Source organism: Engraulis encrasicolus, chromosome 4 (genome assembly GCF_034702125.1).
Source record: "Engraulis encrasicolus isolate BLACKSEA-1 chromosome 4, IST_EnEncr_1.0, whole genome shotgun sequence".
In the NCBI taxonomy this organism is placed as follows: Eukaryota; Metazoa; Chordata; class Actinopteri; order Clupeiformes; family Engraulidae; genus Engraulis; species Engraulis encrasicolus.
Window position 1 is genome coordinate 36,181,519 of NC_085860.1, and position 17,606 is coordinate 36,199,124.

A 17,606-nucleotide genomic window follows, 5' to 3' on the forward strand; every position below is an offset into this window, starting at 1 on the left:
TCGATTGCCTCCACACAAGTTCTGGTACTTCACACACAATTCTCGGAACATCTCACCCATTTCCCAACTCCCCTAACCAATGTCACTGAACACTAAACACAATTCCTTCTTTACACTCACATTTCAGTTTTAAAACACACTCTTTTCAAACCACTATACACAATTCTCTGGATTACACACAGTTTTCATGAAGAAAAATCCTGGTGGTCGCATTGAACACACTGTCATTCAAAACACTAAAATCAACTGCCATACTATGCTCACTTCCTCATCACATGGGGAAACTCTCTTCATACCGGTTTACAATCTGAAATCATCACCCCATAAGGACACACATTGCATGTGATATTGATGAAAACATGAGTGGATGCAGTGAGAAAACACATTTGTTCAGTTTTTGAACTCCAAAATCTGTTATACAAGAGATGACTTTCATGTGGTTACCCAATATTTTACAATAAATTAGTATATTTTTTAAAAATGTCAGAAAAAATATGTGAAATATATTTTTGCCACACATCTGTGTACTCCGAGTCTAAAACAATATTTCAGTATTTTACTACAGAAAAATACCCTCTTTAGCAAGTAGAACAGTGAAGAAAATAAGTTTCTGCTGTGTGTTAAGTTGAGTATAGAGTTTTACCTTGTGCATATTAGTGTTCAATGGTTCACATACGAGTGTATTGAAATGACTGCTTGTGTGTGTCATTTGAGAACAAAATGAGGTTTTTAGAAGAGAGTACACTGTTTTGAGACAAGACGTGCATTTTTCAGGGGAAGTGAAGAGTTCTGCCCGTTGCGTGTGAGGTTTGGAGATTTGTGTGTAGAGTTTTGAGAATTCGAGAACTGATTCCGAAAATTGTGTGTAAGCAATCGAGAAAAACTGTAAAACACGCAAGAACTGGCTTGAAAGATTACAGTGGCTAGAATCCATGTGCATATTAAATCCTCTAAAACTAAGATGGAAGAGTATTTTGGGCTGACAGAAGAGAGAGCAGATCAGTAAATTCAGAAATAACAACAGACAATGCTTTGGGAGGCCTATACTGTATGTAAAATCAGTAGTGGTTGACTACCATCAAAACCAAGGGAAATGTTTTCAAAAGATATCAAATCCTGGAGCATCACATTCACCAGCTTAAAGCAGGAGTGATGTAGCACAGCTAGACCTCCCTACCCCCGCCCTGACAGCCCCGGCTTATCAACCAGCAGGCACAGCTTCATTGAGTGAAATAAACTCATTGGGAACCTGCCATGTCTCAGAAAGTGGGATATACACGCTGTGGCCAAAAAAATGTACCACCAAAAAAAGGCACATATACACACTAATACAGTATGTGTTGAACACCACACAACGCAACACCAAATGTGCGCCTTGATCAAAGCGATTGTCCAACAACACATTAGTGTGTGTGGCTTTCTTTTTTGGCCAGGCTGTGTATAACATAATGTGTCAATAACAACATGTCAAGTTTTCTGATCGTCTGATGTGGGCAATTTGCTTGCACATGGACACCTCAAGTATGGCACAAATATCACATATAGTCATTGAGAGTAAATAGAATGGAGGCCAAAATTCTATTTCATTGTTGAAGCCAAGTTGGAGCCAAGGTTGGACCCAAAAAGACCAAAAAATGGCCAAATCCCATTCATTCCTATGAGAGACATAAAACCCTGTATCTCCCTTAAATGCCACTCCAGGGGGATCATTTTTCGCTCAACTAGTAGGTCCCCTTGCTCTCCAACTTACCAGGGTGGTGATTTTTTGTGGTGATGTTTTATTTTAGAGAGATATTAAAAGTTAAATTGACCAATGAGCATCAGAACATGGTTTGATTGACCGTTAGAAGTCTTGTTGTTGTCCAATCAGCACCTGCGTTTGGCGTTGCTAAGGTGGAATGTAAGTTGGAATGTTCCCAAATCTGGCTTCAAAGCGTTGAATGGCAAATAGCGTTGATTTGGCGTCCATTCTATTTACTGTCAATGCATATAGTGCATGCCTGACAGACACAGGAGAGGAAGGGACAGATAAAATGTACTAGCAGTATTTGATGTCTAAACCTGACTTTCCGATGTAAGGGTTGAAAAGCACTCCCGTTCACGCTCAAATGTTTTGAGACATCCTACACTTACACATGCATCCACATACCATAGCAGCTGAATGCTGTGATATCTACTGACGAAAACATGATCACAGAATCTTAAGCCGGGCTCAAACTACTCGACTCACGATTTTATGTACGAATTTGACGTCGGGGTGCACCGCACACTAGAGGAGAATCACAGCTGTCAATCTTATCGCTGATCGCAAACACAGAGACAAAGCCTGACTTTCTATTTCCAGTCACAAATATCAAACAGTGTGTGATTTCTACGATTTGCGATCTGCGAGTCTTTGAGCTGCCAAAATTCTATCCTAGAACGTCGCACACGACGAGGAAATCTTGCCCGACAATTGCTTGTGATAGTTCTGGGGGGTAACGTTCCACCGATTGTCGTAAGGGGGGTTTTCAGCCGCGAATCGGGCCGATAGTCATGTAGTTTGAGCCTAGCTTTAGGCAATCTTTATCAACATCGCCTGTATCATGTCTGAAACCCAGAATAAGTCTTATTTTTTAAAAGCCACAGCTCTCACCTTTCTTGCTGCGCTGCAGAATGTCATTGGCCTCTTTCAGGGTCACGCCTGCAGGCGCAACTACCAAGTCATCTCTCTTTGTCATGACCTGAAAGATACACACTGTCAAAACTTCTCTCCCAAAGACAAGCAGTGAGAGAGAGAGAGAGAGAGAGAGAGAGAGAGAGAGAGAGAGAGAGAGAGAGCACCAAATGATGATGACCAAAATGTTGAATGAAAGACAAATTGTGCAATAATGTTGCAGAATGCAGAATACAAACAATTCAAGCACACATGCACACACACACAAGCAGGGTCATACACACGCACGCACACACGCACGCAGGCACACACACACACACACACACACACACACACACACACACACACACACACACACACAAACACACACACACACACACACACACACACACACACACACACACACACACACACACACATACACACACACACACACACACACACACACACACACACACAGAATATACATGACACTGTACACAATGCCATGTACTGTACCTCCTCCAGAGGTCTGTCATGGTCTTTCTCAGAGAGGAAGTCGATGTCTCGCGAGGTGACGATGCCCATGAGCTTGCTGCCCATCTTGCCCGTCTCGGTGATGGGGATGCCAGAGAAGCCGTGGCGCACCTTGGCCTCAAACACGTCGCCCACTGTGTGCCTGGGGCTCATCACCACCGGGTCTGTGATGAAGCCCTGCTCAAATTTCTACAGGGGACATACAAACGCAGTGTGCTTGTATTGCTCATTTGGATTCTTTTTTTTTATCTTATTGTCACTGTCTTTTTCTCTGGACCATGCATGGCGGACTTCACTTTCTGGACTCTTTGGCTGCTCTACGCTCTGTACTGCTCAGCTATGACACATGTGATGATGAGCCATTCTTATTTACTAAGTCGAACATCAGCAAAATTATATTTATACGTATAATTATTAATTTGTCACCATATTGACATGGAGGATCTGTCAATGGCTAAATGTATGTAAGCATGTACTATGTACTGTATATTTTTAATATGTTGTGCAATAATGTGTATAATGTGATGTCTTGTGGATTGTGCATTTATGTATGCTGCTATTTTAATTTTCTTCCTGATACTATACATAGTGGTCATTCATTGATACATTTTGTAGGTAAGACCACACAACTCCACACACTATGATTGACTATGACTATGATATTATATGAATATGATTCTTCAAGATGGGCAGAGAAAACTGCTTATGTGTGCGTGTCTGCCTATCTTCCTGTCTGTTATTTCCTCTGTATGCTATTTCGGAATGGGTCATGCATTTTTAAAACAGGGTAACACACAGACATGCACACACACACACACACACACACACACACACACACACACACACACACACACACACACACACACACACACACACACACACACACACAAACAGGACAAATGTGACAATAATGTGGGCAAACGAAGCACAGAAATCATTCATACCTTCACTCTCCGAACCTCATTTGCCTGGAACTCGGGCGTGCAGTTATGATGGATGATGCCAATTCCCCCCATGAGCTATAGGTCAAGAGAACAATCAATAATTTACCCATCCAATCACAAACACAACTGATGTCTAAAATGGCCGCAAGATGAGTTTCAGCCCTTCAGAAAATACAGCAGGCCTACGCAAACTAGCAAAAAAAATACCACAACACAGTGACTACTGATCACTGTTTTCTGAAGACAGCCCTGTTTAGTCTGTCTAACTTTTTACAGCAGATTGTATGATTAAACTAGAAGTGGTCCACAAAGCAAGCTAGCCACCCTTAGACAAAGATACATACTCAAACTCATTTGTTTGTTTAGCTAACTGGTTTGACCTTATTTCTGTCATGAGAGAGGTCCAGAATTTCTGGAATTCTCTATTTGCTCAGCTGTCTGCAGAGAAGACTGATGTGAAAACTGGTGGCCTGCTTTTCTTTGTATAAGGCCACGATCGCACCAAATGCGGATTCTACAGCACATGGCGTATTTCTACTGTTGGTGTTGTTGCAGCCTTGTGGACATGGAAAAGCCAAGCAAGAACCCATGAAGCACATCTCTACCATAGTTCCGAAGATGACGCATAATAAGTAAGGGATAATGGGTGACGAGATCACTGGTTACACAAGGTTAATGGCGTGGCGGCGGCTCAGAACTCTAGCGAAGGTGCGCAGCACGGACACAGAGTTGCCTCCACCAAGTAATTTACCTCGTATAACCGGTCAACCTCGAAGGCCGTTATCCCTTACTTATTATGGGGGAATCAAAGAGTAAAAGTGCTCTAGTGTTGCTTTCGAAAAAAAAGATGCTGTACTCACTGCCATGGCGATGGCCATTGAGGACTCTGTGACCGTATCCATGGGGGAGGAGATGAGGGGAGTCTTGAGCGTGATTTTTCTGGTCAGGGCCGACGTCAAGTCCTACGAGACGGCATGACAAATAAGGGATACATTTGTCGACAGTGTCACATTAGCAATTTACTTGGTTGCAGTACAATTGGCCATTGGCAACCAACTAAGTTGCTAAGTGGTTAGAAATTATGCTTTTAGGAAACGCGCCCCTGAAACTGAGCCTACAGCCTACCAGGAGTGCCCCAATAGCCAAGCTAAACGTTGCAACCCAAAACCTACATCCATACTGCAACATAATGGTTGGAATGTGACTTTAAATTTGAGCATGAGCAATCCAAAAATAAATTTGGGTCACAGGACCAACACAGATATTATTTTGGCACGTCAAAGTAGAACTGTACGATGGACAACAAGGATTTCCGAGGTCCAGTAGGGACAAGGGATGTCTAGGCCTAGGGATAAATGGTAAACGGTAAATGGAGAGCATTTATATGTGAATTTCCACTCCTTCGAGCACTCAAAGCGCTTTACATTGTATGCCTCACATTCACCCATTCACACTCACATTCACACACCGGTGGCCGTGGCTGCCACGCAGGGTACCACCCTGCCACCAGGAGCAACTTGGGGTTAAGTATCTTGCTCAAGGACACAACGATGGAGTTACCGGTTTGGGTTACCGAACAGCTCCTCTACCACCTGAGCTACCACCGCCCGTAGGGATCACACGGGTGGCATGAAGTTGTGAAGTCAACTATCTTTGCTGGTTGTCCTGCTTTGAGAACTCCTAGCTAGTATCCTACATGTACTGTAGAGTTGTTTGCTTTCACAGGTTGTAGTACCACCTTAGTAACAGCAGCGGTTAATGAGTTCACAGTTTTGTCAGCCTGTGCACAGCAAGCAAGCCTCATCCCCAAGGACACATATACAGTAAGCAGGCTGAATGTGCGAGTGTCAACATGCCCCAAGTCACCAGAGACCAGGTGGGGGGGCAATAACATCGCCCTGTATTCTGCCTGCCAGCCATTTTCCTTTTCACTAACAACAAAAACAACAGCTCCAGCTTTACATAAGGGCCATGGCCATAACTACCATTGAGGACGCAGAGGTCATGTCCTCAGTATTTTTTTTTCAGAAATGTTTATTTATTCATCTATGATGAAAATTGATCTATGGTGGTCAATAATGATAAATTCAGTCTGTATATGCCACTCCCATTTATCCTAAAGACAGTGACAAATGAAAACAATTTAAGAGTTTGACTGAAGAGTTTGAAGCATTCTAAATGTACAGTATGCAGTACAGCACGCAGTATTTGACCGCAGTGTTTGAAAATGTCTGGTTACGGCCCTGATTAGGGCTTGCTGATGGCACTACACTGGAGGCAGATGCAAAATGAACATGAGTCCCTTGTGGTGGCGGATGTGTGTGTGGGTGTGTGGGTGTGCTTCGAGAACCATTGCAACAGAGTAAGGCGATAAATAAATTATAGGTGAAATAATAATCAGCTAAACAAAGATACTGTGTGTGTGTGTGTGTGTGTGTGTGTGTGTGTGTGTGTGTGTGTGTGTGTGTGTGTGTGTGTGTGTGTGTGTGTGTGTGTGTGTGCGTGTCTGTGTCTGTGTGTGTATGGGCAACAAACAATTTATACGTACCACTTCATCTGAGGTGAAGTCAATGAAGCCAGGAAGGATGAGAAAATCACTGCAAGAAAATGAATAAAAAAGTCTTAGAGAAACAATTTGGAAGAAACACACACACACACAGCCATATTTATTGGTAGACCATGGTGGACTCAGTGCACCTTTACGGGAGATTCAGCAGGGCTGCACTCACACACGCACACACACACACACACACACACACACACACACACACACACACACACACACACACACACACACACACACACACACACACACACACACACACACACACACACACACGTACGCACGCAAGAGTACACAGAAGGCAGACATATACCAACTCCAGTCTTGGTGCTTGGCTCTCATAAATACTGTGTGTGTGTGTGTGTGTGTGTGTGTGTGTGTGTGTGCGTGCGTGCGTGCGTGCGTGCGTGCCTGCGTGCCTGCGTGCCTGCGTGCCTGCGTGCGCGTGCCTGCGTGCGTAATCAAAAGACTGCAGGGGCTGAGAATATGCTTGTCTCTTAGTCCAGCTGCAATCAACGTCAATGCTACCATGGTCTACTCATGAAGCTGTGTATGTATGTGTGTGTGTGTGTGTGTGTGATTGAGATAGTGCAATCAAATTGAATCTGGCCATTCAAATATTGAGATAACCAAAGTTTCACACATCTATGCAGTTGTCTATCTATGCAGAACTACACAGAGAATAGAATGGGGTACTGAGAGAATTGCGAGCAGTTCATCTATGCATGTGTGTTAACAATTTGTGTGTGTGTGCCAGGGGAGGAACCTAAACATTTTCCCCACCAGTCAGTGTGGCAGGTAGATTCTAAAATCTACCAGACACTCACAATTTTTACCAGTCACTGTTTTTACCAGTTCATATTCAACCGTTCCAAACATTGTCATGTCAAGTCATTTTCTGATCAATACTTTTGTTTCAGAGGTCATAAATTCAGTTATTGTGATGCCAATACAGTAACTCTTTCCATTACCAATTTCCTTGATGTTGGATGCTGCATATAATTCAGCATTAACCCGGGCGCCTGTAGAAAAAATTGGGTTGGCATATTTCACCTGCCAAAGGCCAAATTCACCTGTCATTGGCAGGTGGAGGGTGCTTATTTCCACCCCTGGTGTGTGCCCTAGTGTAAAATGTGCAACATTTGTCATGATCCTAGCCTATAACAGGCTAACCACCTACCTAAATAAAAACTTTAGTTTGTGTGTGTGTGTGTGTGTGTGTGTGTGTGTGTGTGTGTGTGTGTGTGTTTGTGTGTGTGCGTGCGTGCGTGCGTGCGTGCGTGTGTGCGTGCGTGCGCAGGCATGTACGTGTGTGTGCACATGCGTGTGTCTGTTTGGTTTAACTCTGAGTGAGTGTTCGCACGTCGTATATTGCATATTGCAGTGTTCCTTGTGTGTTTGTGTGAGCGCCCATGCTCCACGTCTCCTGTAAGTGCCCTGTAGTACCTTATGGTGTAATGAGGGATTATGTAATCTACTTATGTCTGCTGCAGGACGCTTAATGTTCTTAGACTGAGACTGCTGGCCTCCATATAAACACAGTGAGTTTCACACACCCTTTGAACTTCACCAACTTTAAAAGGCAGATTCAATGTAATTCATATTCACATGTTATTTTGACATCCCAGCCCTATAGGCCTTGTACTTATTTATACAGACAACACCAAGAAGCAGACAGCCCCCCTTAAAACCACTTCCTCAAAAAATATCTCACTGTCTGCTAACTGTCGCCTGCGAAGAATAGACAAAATGACATCCGTGGCGTCACAATAACATGGCAAAATGTACTGTACTTTTGGTCAAACTAGTAAATATAAGTTTATTACTTTTATTACTTTTATTTTGTCACGCCTCGACTACTGCAATGCCTTGTATGCTGTCCTTAGGTCTTCCTCCCTCTCTCGCCTGCAACTGGTGCAAAATGCTGCTGCCCGCCTCCTTACCAAATCTCGAAGGCGGGAGCATATTACGCCTGTACTTGCCACTCTTCCCTGGCTTCCCATACGCTACAGAGTAGATTTTAAGATTCTTTTATTTGTTTTTTAAGCTCTTAATTGCCTGGCACCCTGTTATTTATCTGACCTACTAAAAGTAAACACCGCCCCCAGGTCCCTAAGGTCATTAGAACAATCGCTCCTCATTGTGCCACGCTCTAGGCTGAAAACCAGAGGAGACAGAGCTTTTGCAGTAATGGGCCCCAAACTCTGGAATGACCTGCCACTCCATATCCACCTGTCCCCCTCCTTAGCTGCCTTTAAAACTCACTTTAAAACTCACTTTTATGCATTAGCTTTTAACACTGTATGATTTCTAAATATGTACCTAGTTAGTTATTTATTTATAGTTATTTATTTATTTCTATTTTTATTTTTTTATTTCTTCTTTCTAAATGTTGATCAGCCCCTTAGCTTTTTAAAATGTGTCTTTATGAAACTGTCCTTTTATGCTCTGCCCTAGCTAACCTATCCCCCTTTTTTCTACATGATGCTCAGTTTTTAGATCTTAGATTGTGACTATTTTCTCTTTTTTTGTCAAGTGGTCTTTGTATTTGTCCTGTGTCTGTCTGTCTGTGTGTTCTAAGGTTGAAAGATTCTTTCAAGTCCTCTTACTTGTCCAGCGCTTTGGACAGATACCTCTGTTGTACTTTAAATTGCTGTATAAATAAAAGAAATAAATTGACTATTACTTAGTAAATATCGCTGAAAAGATCAAATTTGGGGAAAGTCAGAACTGTTGCAATGAGTGGCATAGTTGCAATACCTACTCTGGCCACAATCCTACATACTGTATTTCTAAGTGGAACACACACGCACACCACCTCTCACAGAGGGGAGTGAAAAAGCATCCACTTGAGCTAGTCCAGCAACTCAAAGTCCCCGAATGAAGAGTCAACTGCCTGGTACTTGAAGAAACAGCACCATGGCAAGCAGTAGTCACCAGTCACTTTGAAAACCAATCGTCTGAAAATGGGAAACAATTGCAAATGTTACAGTTACCTCCACCAGGGAGGTTATGTTTCCAGTCATGTTAGTTTGTTTGCCTGTTTGTCTGTCTGTTTGTTTGTCTGTCTTTCAGCAGGATAACTCAAAAAGTTATGCACGGATTTCAATGAAATTTGTTGTTGGAAATGACAAAAGGAACAAGTAATTAAATTTTGGTGGTGATCGATCCAGGAACCTTTTCAATGATTCTTCACTATTGCAGGATACCGCAAATTTTAACATTCCAGTTTCTGCCTCCACAAAAATAAGGCAGAAGGACTTGGTGTAACATAGTCAAACAGCTTTCTTGGCAGAGGTCTGCACTCTGTGAGTGCATTTCTAGTTATAGGCCTATGTGAAATCAATAAACATACAGCATACTATGTCAAAAAAGAAAACCAAGCTTGTGTTGTTGTTGTGTCCCAGCTGTGAACTCCCTGCCTCCTCTCCTCCATGACATCTCTTGCAGATAAACCCTCCATTATTCCAGATTAAACACTGTGCCTTCTGCTGCCAGAAATAGACTGTGAGCCAGGGACCACCGACTGCTTAACGCCAGCTAGCTAATAGCAGCCAGTTCACACGGACAGACTGCTAATGGATGCTACCCGGGCCCAACCAACCAGGCCCTGCCGATAGACCTACACTTACACGTAAGTGCTTTTGCTGGGATAAGATGTGCCAACACAGATTTAATCTAAAACATACTGTACTGAATGTCAGCGATTTCCCAAATTAAATCCCAAGCTTAAAAATAAGGCTGTGCCTGCTGTGGCACACTGCACTAACTGCACAATACCAAAAACAGGCATAGTGCCCATGGGGACCCAGGTTCCTAGCCACTTCCTAGCACTCTTCCCGTCCATTATTTTACTGTCCTATTATTAATAAAGGCAAAAAAGAACATCAATGATATTAGCCATGTTATGCATCAATGATGTTAGCCATGAAGAAATCTAATAAACTGCATATATTGTCATTCATATTACAACTGGTAAAAAAAGATGGCTGACACTGACAGGCTCTGCTGTAACCATAGTAACCATCATTTCCTCCCATACACCCTCTGCTGAGAATGTGCTATAATTAGTAAGGGAAAGGGGGGTGTATAAAGGGGGAGGGACAGGGCAGGGCAGTCTGTCTGCCAGCCTCCACCACGAGCACTAAGGAGGAGGAGGAGGAGGAGGAGCAGGTGGAGGAGGACGAGGAGGAGGAGGGGCCTGTTAAGCATACTGTTGCTATGGATACCATGTCAGAAGGTTTCTGTGGAGAGAGCGATCTCATCAACAGATGTCCACTTTGTGCCTGTGAGCTCTGTGTGTGCGCGTGAGTGCGTGCGTGCATGTGTGCGTGTGTGCGTGCGTGCGTGCGTGCGTGCGTGCGTGCTTGTCTGTGTCTGTGTATTAACCAGGCAAAATCCCTTCCTTCACCACTAATGGAGCATTCAGTTTATTACTAGTTACATAAACCGGTACTCCATAGAAAGTACTCCATGACATAATCTAAAATCACATACATCCATTTCCTTTTTTAACGCAGTTTGTTGATGTATATTTCATTAAGGATTCTCAGTCACGTCTGTCTTAGTCAGTAGCCTATACTTTATCCTCAGTGTCGGTCAAAAGCAGCATAACAACTTCAGTAATCCCTGATATTGCATTTTCATGTATATTGACATGGACATTATATTTTATGGCTGATATGGACATCATTGTCAGACCTTTTTTCTTTTCATATATTGTGGGAATGGTATACTTTGTTTGTTGCATGTGACAGGAAGTGATGATGAACTATTTCTATATTATTGTATATATCAGTGTTTCCTGCAGTCAAGGTGTTTAGCTCGTATTAGTCAAGGTGTTTAACCCGTATAAGAGACATGTGACCATTTTCATTTCAAAGGCCATGTTGTGCAATTTCATACGACATATGATAAATAAAAGTATAAACTTTTGTGAAGCGAGTTCAGGAAATTGATTCACAACACAAAATCTTTGTCTTTACAGAGGATCTAGTCGAGGTGTTAGGCGTTTGTTATAAAAGTGAGTGTCTTAACATTAAAGTGCTGGAGGAAACCCTGGTACTACTGATTTGCCACGCACATTAAACGGCACTTTTTTCACTGTACCATATTATGGTTTGGTCTTCTTCCAGCGCAATAATTACTTATTAACAGTGGCGTGCACAGACATATTGGAGGGCAGGTGCTGGGGGGATATTTGGAACCTCTGGCTGCCTTATTAGGCTATATATACAGATTGTATTGAGCCATTATTATCACACGCTCTTAATCTTTAAATATTTAGATTATCATATCAACAAAGATCACAATACAATGAGGCAAAAAAACAACAAAATAGAATATTCAGAGAGGGCACTTTTTTTGTCCAGGAGGGCAAAGGAGGAGGAACTTTAGCACCACCTCGTCCATATCTGTGCACACCCATGCTTATTAACACACGTCACAATTGGTTTACACAAACAGTTAAATATCAGTGCAGTTGGCAGTCTACTCAATTCTGGTGAACAAAAGCAAGAAACATAGTTTTTCGTAGGGGTGCAGTGATGTTGCACATACACTTGTCTTCCTAAAAAAATCAAAAGATCAATTGACAAAATTATATCAGGAATGAACCTATTTTTTACAGCTGTTTGAAGGCCAAACATCTGCAATATTAGCTGGTAGAAAACTATGTAACCTCCAGAAAAGCATTAGGACTAAGTCCATTTGGGGCAGTCATGGGTAAACGTTTGGGCAGTCATGGGTACGCGGTTAGGGTGTCAGACTTGTAGCCCAAAGGTTGCCAGTTCCACTCATGATCCGCCAGGTTGGTGGGGGGAGTATAACCAGTGCTCTCCCCCATCCTCCTCCATGACTGAGGCACCCTGAGCGTGGTATCGTCCCACCGCATTGCTCCTTTACGGGTGCCATTGGGGGCTGCCCTCTTGCACGGGTGAGGAATTAATGCAATTTTGTTGCATGTAGTATGTGTCCCAATGACAATGGGAGTGGGAGTTTCCCAGGTGGGCTTTCACTTTCACTTTTCTATTGATCTCAAATGTACTGCAAAGATCAGCCATTCTTATACTGGACTGCTGTAGTTATTTATGGAACTGAAACCGCTCTACCAGAGAAGTGAAAACAGCAGCCACACTTTCATCAGTAAGGATGGTATGGAAGATATATGGTATATGGAGATATGGAGGAAACAGCAGCTTTCACCACAATGCACGCAGTGGCCTATTGCATCTATCAAAAGATGTTCTGTAAGATCATTTACCATACAAGCTCTTACAGTAGGTCCTGTAGGGCATGGGACTGATATTTTTTTACACATTAGCCCCCTAGGTCTGTTTTCAAACTAGCCTGGACCTGCCCCACATCCTGTGACACACTGGTGTGCACAGACATGTTGGGGGGCAGGTGCTTGGGGGCATGTGGAACTTCTAGCTGCCTTATAGGCTATATACCAGTGTTTCTCAAACTTTTTCAGACCGAGGACCACTTTGTCCCCCCCAAAAATGATCAGGGACCACCTGTCAACTGAATTGGCAGTTTATGGGTGCTAATTTGACACTGCTAATTTTGATGCAGATCACTTACTTTTTATTCACATTATCTTTATATCTCTTATTGAGTTGAAAACATGAAAATGTTACAAATGTAGCCTACTGCTAGCTTATCTTGGAAAAGTAGAAATCCCCTCGCGGACCATCCGAGCTCTATCACGGACCACTAGTGGTCCCCGGACCACACTTTGAGAATCACTGCTATATACGTACAGTAGGGATTATATCGAGGCATTATACTGGACGTAATCGCCAGCTTTTAACCGTCAAGCATTTCCAGATGATCATGTCAACAAAGACCGAAATTCGTTGTGGGGAAAAAAACAAAACAAAACATAACTCAAAAAGGGCACTTTTTGTCCAGGAGGGCTTTAGCACCACCTCGTCCCTATCTGTGTAGGCCTACACTGCACAAAATTCCACAACTTTTTTTTTTACTTCACTTTTACATAACATGCACCTTGACGGAGAAACATGACAACAAATGACTGACCATGAAGAGAGCCTCTATAGCATTTTAATCTGTCCCTTATATTCCGTATTTACTATCATCTACCTGTGATCCTGCTCTAAAACCAGTGTGATTTCTAATTGTGCGGACCAACGTGTCATGTCGTGTATAATAATAATAGTCCAATAATAGTCCAATAATGTTTTCCGATTACAGAAAATAAGACTCCTTCCTTAGCGCTGTGGCCGGTATCATGCACTGTAATGGGCAACATACGTACTGTGTTCCAAAGTAAGTTGGGGGAGAGACACTGCACTTATGAGACTAAGAGTGTTTCAGGAGAACTTGTGTTTGTATTCACAAAGTCAAGGCAAGCAAATGACGTCTATAAAAAATAAGTCCTATGTATGTAATATATGTAATGCACTTAACTCAAGTCAAGTCAATACATTACATTGTATTACATGCTCTACATATACTACCCCTTTCAATAACCTTATTCCCTTTTTGTAAAGCAACCTTGGTTTCCATGAAATATGGGCCATAAGGGGCAGTCATGGTTAAGGTGGTTAACGTGGTTAAGGTGTCATGTTTGGTACCCAAAGGCTGCTAGTACGATTCCCTATCCACCAGTGCTCTCCCCCATTCTCCTACATGGCTGAGGTAGCCTACCCTGAGAATAGTACTGTGCTTACATGACAATGGGAGTTTCCCAGGTGGGCTTTCACATTCCATATGTTTAGATAGTATCATTATTATTAATGTTGATGTGGTTGTTGTTGTTATTACAACAGTATAATGCCAGTTTTAATCTTAATTGTCTTATAATAATTAGAACTGGAAGTGACTTGTATCGTATATGAGAGGAGAGGGCTGCCATGACAATGGCACTCGAGGAGCAGTGTGTGGGGCCAGTGCATTTGTCAGTCAGTCACAGCCTAGAGCAGGGGTGAGGAACATTTTTCATTCGAGGGGCCACTTCAAATTCATCCAAGGGCCGTAAAAGTCCTCCGAGAGCCATACTATGAACACAAACCAGGTTTTCCCCCTGCAGTTTAGGCCTATATTGAAAGCAGCCACCTTTAAAACAGACCTTACATTATCTAGGTCCCCTGAATACAACTGAATTGTATTGCTAATGTATTTTCTAAGACTCCATTACAGAACATGTCACATTTCATGTGAAGCTGCATAACATTAAAATTAAATTGGGGGCCTAGAGGCTAAGGAGGGCCATGGACGAGAGCAGAGTCGATTCACTCTGACCACTCACCTTTTGTGTGGAACTAAACCTGTGAAAATTTGCTTGCAAGTCCCAGCCACATGACTGTCATCTGACACGGCACATATTAGCTGTAGGCCATAGGCTTGTTCTTATACAAGTTCAGCATGTTTCAGGAGAGGTCCGTCTGCCTTCATTAGCTTTGTTGAAAGTTTCAGCGATCTGTCGAAGATGTGTGCAGTGTGTTTGTTGTTTTCGGAAGTCACTTGTGCGTGTGAGAGAGTGTGAGAGCAGCAACAGAGAGAGTGAGAGAGAGAGAGAGAGTGAGAGAGAAAGAGAGAGAAAACATTTGTCCCGTAGCACTAATGTGATTCAGTTCCCATGAAAAGTATGAACTTACTTGTAAGTGAGACCATCTCCGATAGCAAAAAGTTGCTGGGCGGTCAAGCCATCTTCTGGCACGTAGCCTGTACCTCCACTGATCAAGTAGTCTGCCATGCTGTTTGACAAAACCACACACGCACGCAAGCACACACACACACACACACACACACACAAATGCACGCACACACACGCACGCACGCACACACACACGCACGCACACATGCGCACACACACACACACACACACACACACACACACACACACACACACACACACACACAATGGCATTGAGTTATGAAGCAGAACAAGACCTTCTAGTAACTTGATTGGCAGTGGTACAGAAAGCCTGTCATTCAACCCCTCACTTCTTGAATTCCACAGTTTTCTTCCTACTGTCAGATAAATGATATAGTCCCATAACGCTCAGAAAAAGTCAGTGGCACAAGAATTCTACCATAACGCAATGTGACTTTTTTTGCAGAATGAGAGCAATAGGGCCTATCTCTTATGAACACATTGTTAACACATTGTTTTATAAGACATCTCTAGTGTACTTTTTGTTATCTTACCACATTCCGTTTATATTTCTCTGATAAATAATGATAATCATATGCGTGTTACCAAATTTAATCAAACGTCATACTACACAGTGCACCCCCTTTTGTTTGCTTTTGTTGGGGAAGGTAGCCTACCGCCACGCCTCCCGAATGAAAGGTGAACGGAATTGAAAGGGATTGTTATATTCCGTTTAGAGAGAGAGAGTGGAATTCCCCAATGAATATAGATTACATCTGTGTCTAACCTGTCCACGAAAATGAAAATATAAATGCCAGAATGAAAGCTGTCTGACACATTGTAAACCAGTCTACTCACTGCTTCGCCCAATGCAATACAGTAGCCTAGTTTAGGGCTGGGGTATTGTCCTGGTAATTCTCCGGAAGGGATATCCTATGGATGCATCGAGATTGATGTGTTCTGCCACCCGCTCTCTCCTCACCCGGCACAACAGTGCAGGCTAGACAGCGTTCACCGCGTCTCGTGCGTCGGTAAACGAAGGAAGGGATGGGACTATATGAGCGCGTCATATCCTCATATTCTGCTCACTTTGCTCTCCCCCCTCGTCCCTCAGTGTGTGTGGTTGCACAGGCACTTCTTTATTCCCGTCCGTTTGTACCTCGACCGCAGCCCAGTTAACTGCGATTTTCTGTGCTTGCGTATCAAAATGGCTATTGTAAGCACCATTGCGCCATCCGAAAAGAGTACACATTACCACATGTCACATCTTTCTCGAAATGCTTATCACGTGGTATGGAATGGATGTAAACATAAGACTCGTGGCATATTAGGGGCTGTACTTCGTTTAGGCTATTCGGTGGAACCTGTGCGGGCTATTGTCCGAACATAGAACGCGCGCAAGGTTCCTGTTCATCAGGAGCGCTACATCCATGTTGGATTAAATATGCAGGCATAGCTACTTTCGAACTAATCCACCATTAAAGGTCCATTCCTCATGTCATCCGCTCTGAGTGCTTCTCAGTAAAGTGATACGGTTAAGAGCAATGAATCTGTCAACACAGAACGGTCGTCGGGGACCAATGTGCTCTTTAGTTAAGAACGTAGGCTACCCATAGACATGTATTGGGTATTTATAAAAGAGGGGTGAAACAATAATGTTCCCTATTTAATAATAACCATAATGATGTAATATATGCAAACCAATACAAATATGTACTAATAAATGTACATTTAATTTGAATAATGAATGTGTGGGACTGCCCCATGACTGCCTCATGAATTAAATAATGTGCACAGCACACACAGATTTCCACCGCTCCAATTTGTCTGTGCCCAAACCATCTGAAGAACCATCTGAATTGGTCCACACCAACACTGCAAAGATATATTGTCTCACACTTAATCATGCCTTAATTCCATCTTTGTCTGATGGTTTAAGACATGTAGGCCTATATTGCACTGAGTGATGCCCCACACTGTGTTGTCAAGCTATGATGGTGAAGGGGTGATAACCACCTGTACAGGAAGTACTGCGAGATGTTCTTGCATGCCATTACAATATAATGTCTGCAGCTTAAAGGTATCAGGTGTCAGTGTGCCCTGTAGGGTGGAATGGTCCTGCCCCTGTAAAGAGGATTTTTGTTACGTCACATCCAGGTTCAGGAGATCACAGCGCTTTTTAAAGAAATGCATGCACGTCACAACTTCCAAGTCAAAACATTCTGTCCTCCTCAATGTTAGTTAGTTAAGTTTCCAAAACAACATTATTATTACAACCTTTACAACATATTATGACAGGGTGTG

The 17,606-nt window shown here is 42.8% G+C and overlaps 1 protein-coding gene across 1 annotated transcript in view; it reads right to left on the reverse strand.

Moving 5' to 3' along the window:
• impdh1a (IMP (inosine 5'-monophosphate) dehydrogenase 1a) overlaps positions 1-16,288 on the reverse strand; it is a 27,658-nt gene extending 11,370 nt beyond the window's left edge. The window contains exons 1-7 of the mRNA XM_063197300.1: positions 16,161-16,288; positions 15,304-15,402; positions 6,665-6,713; positions 4,977-5,078; positions 4,117-4,191; positions 3,155-3,361; positions 2,636-2,723 (exon numbers count right to left, since the gene is read on the reverse strand). Coding sequence (XP_063053370.1) covers positions 2,636-2,723; positions 3,155-3,361; positions 4,117-4,191; positions 4,977-5,078; positions 6,665-6,713; positions 15,304-15,401 — 619 coding nt within the window. The 5' untranslated portion in view covers position 15,402; positions 16,161-16,288. The remainder of the gene's footprint in view (positions 1-2,635; positions 2,724-3,154; positions 3,362-4,116; positions 4,192-4,976; positions 5,079-6,664; positions 6,714-15,303; positions 15,403-16,160) is intronic.
• Positions 16,289-17,606: the final 1,318 nt, after the last annotated feature.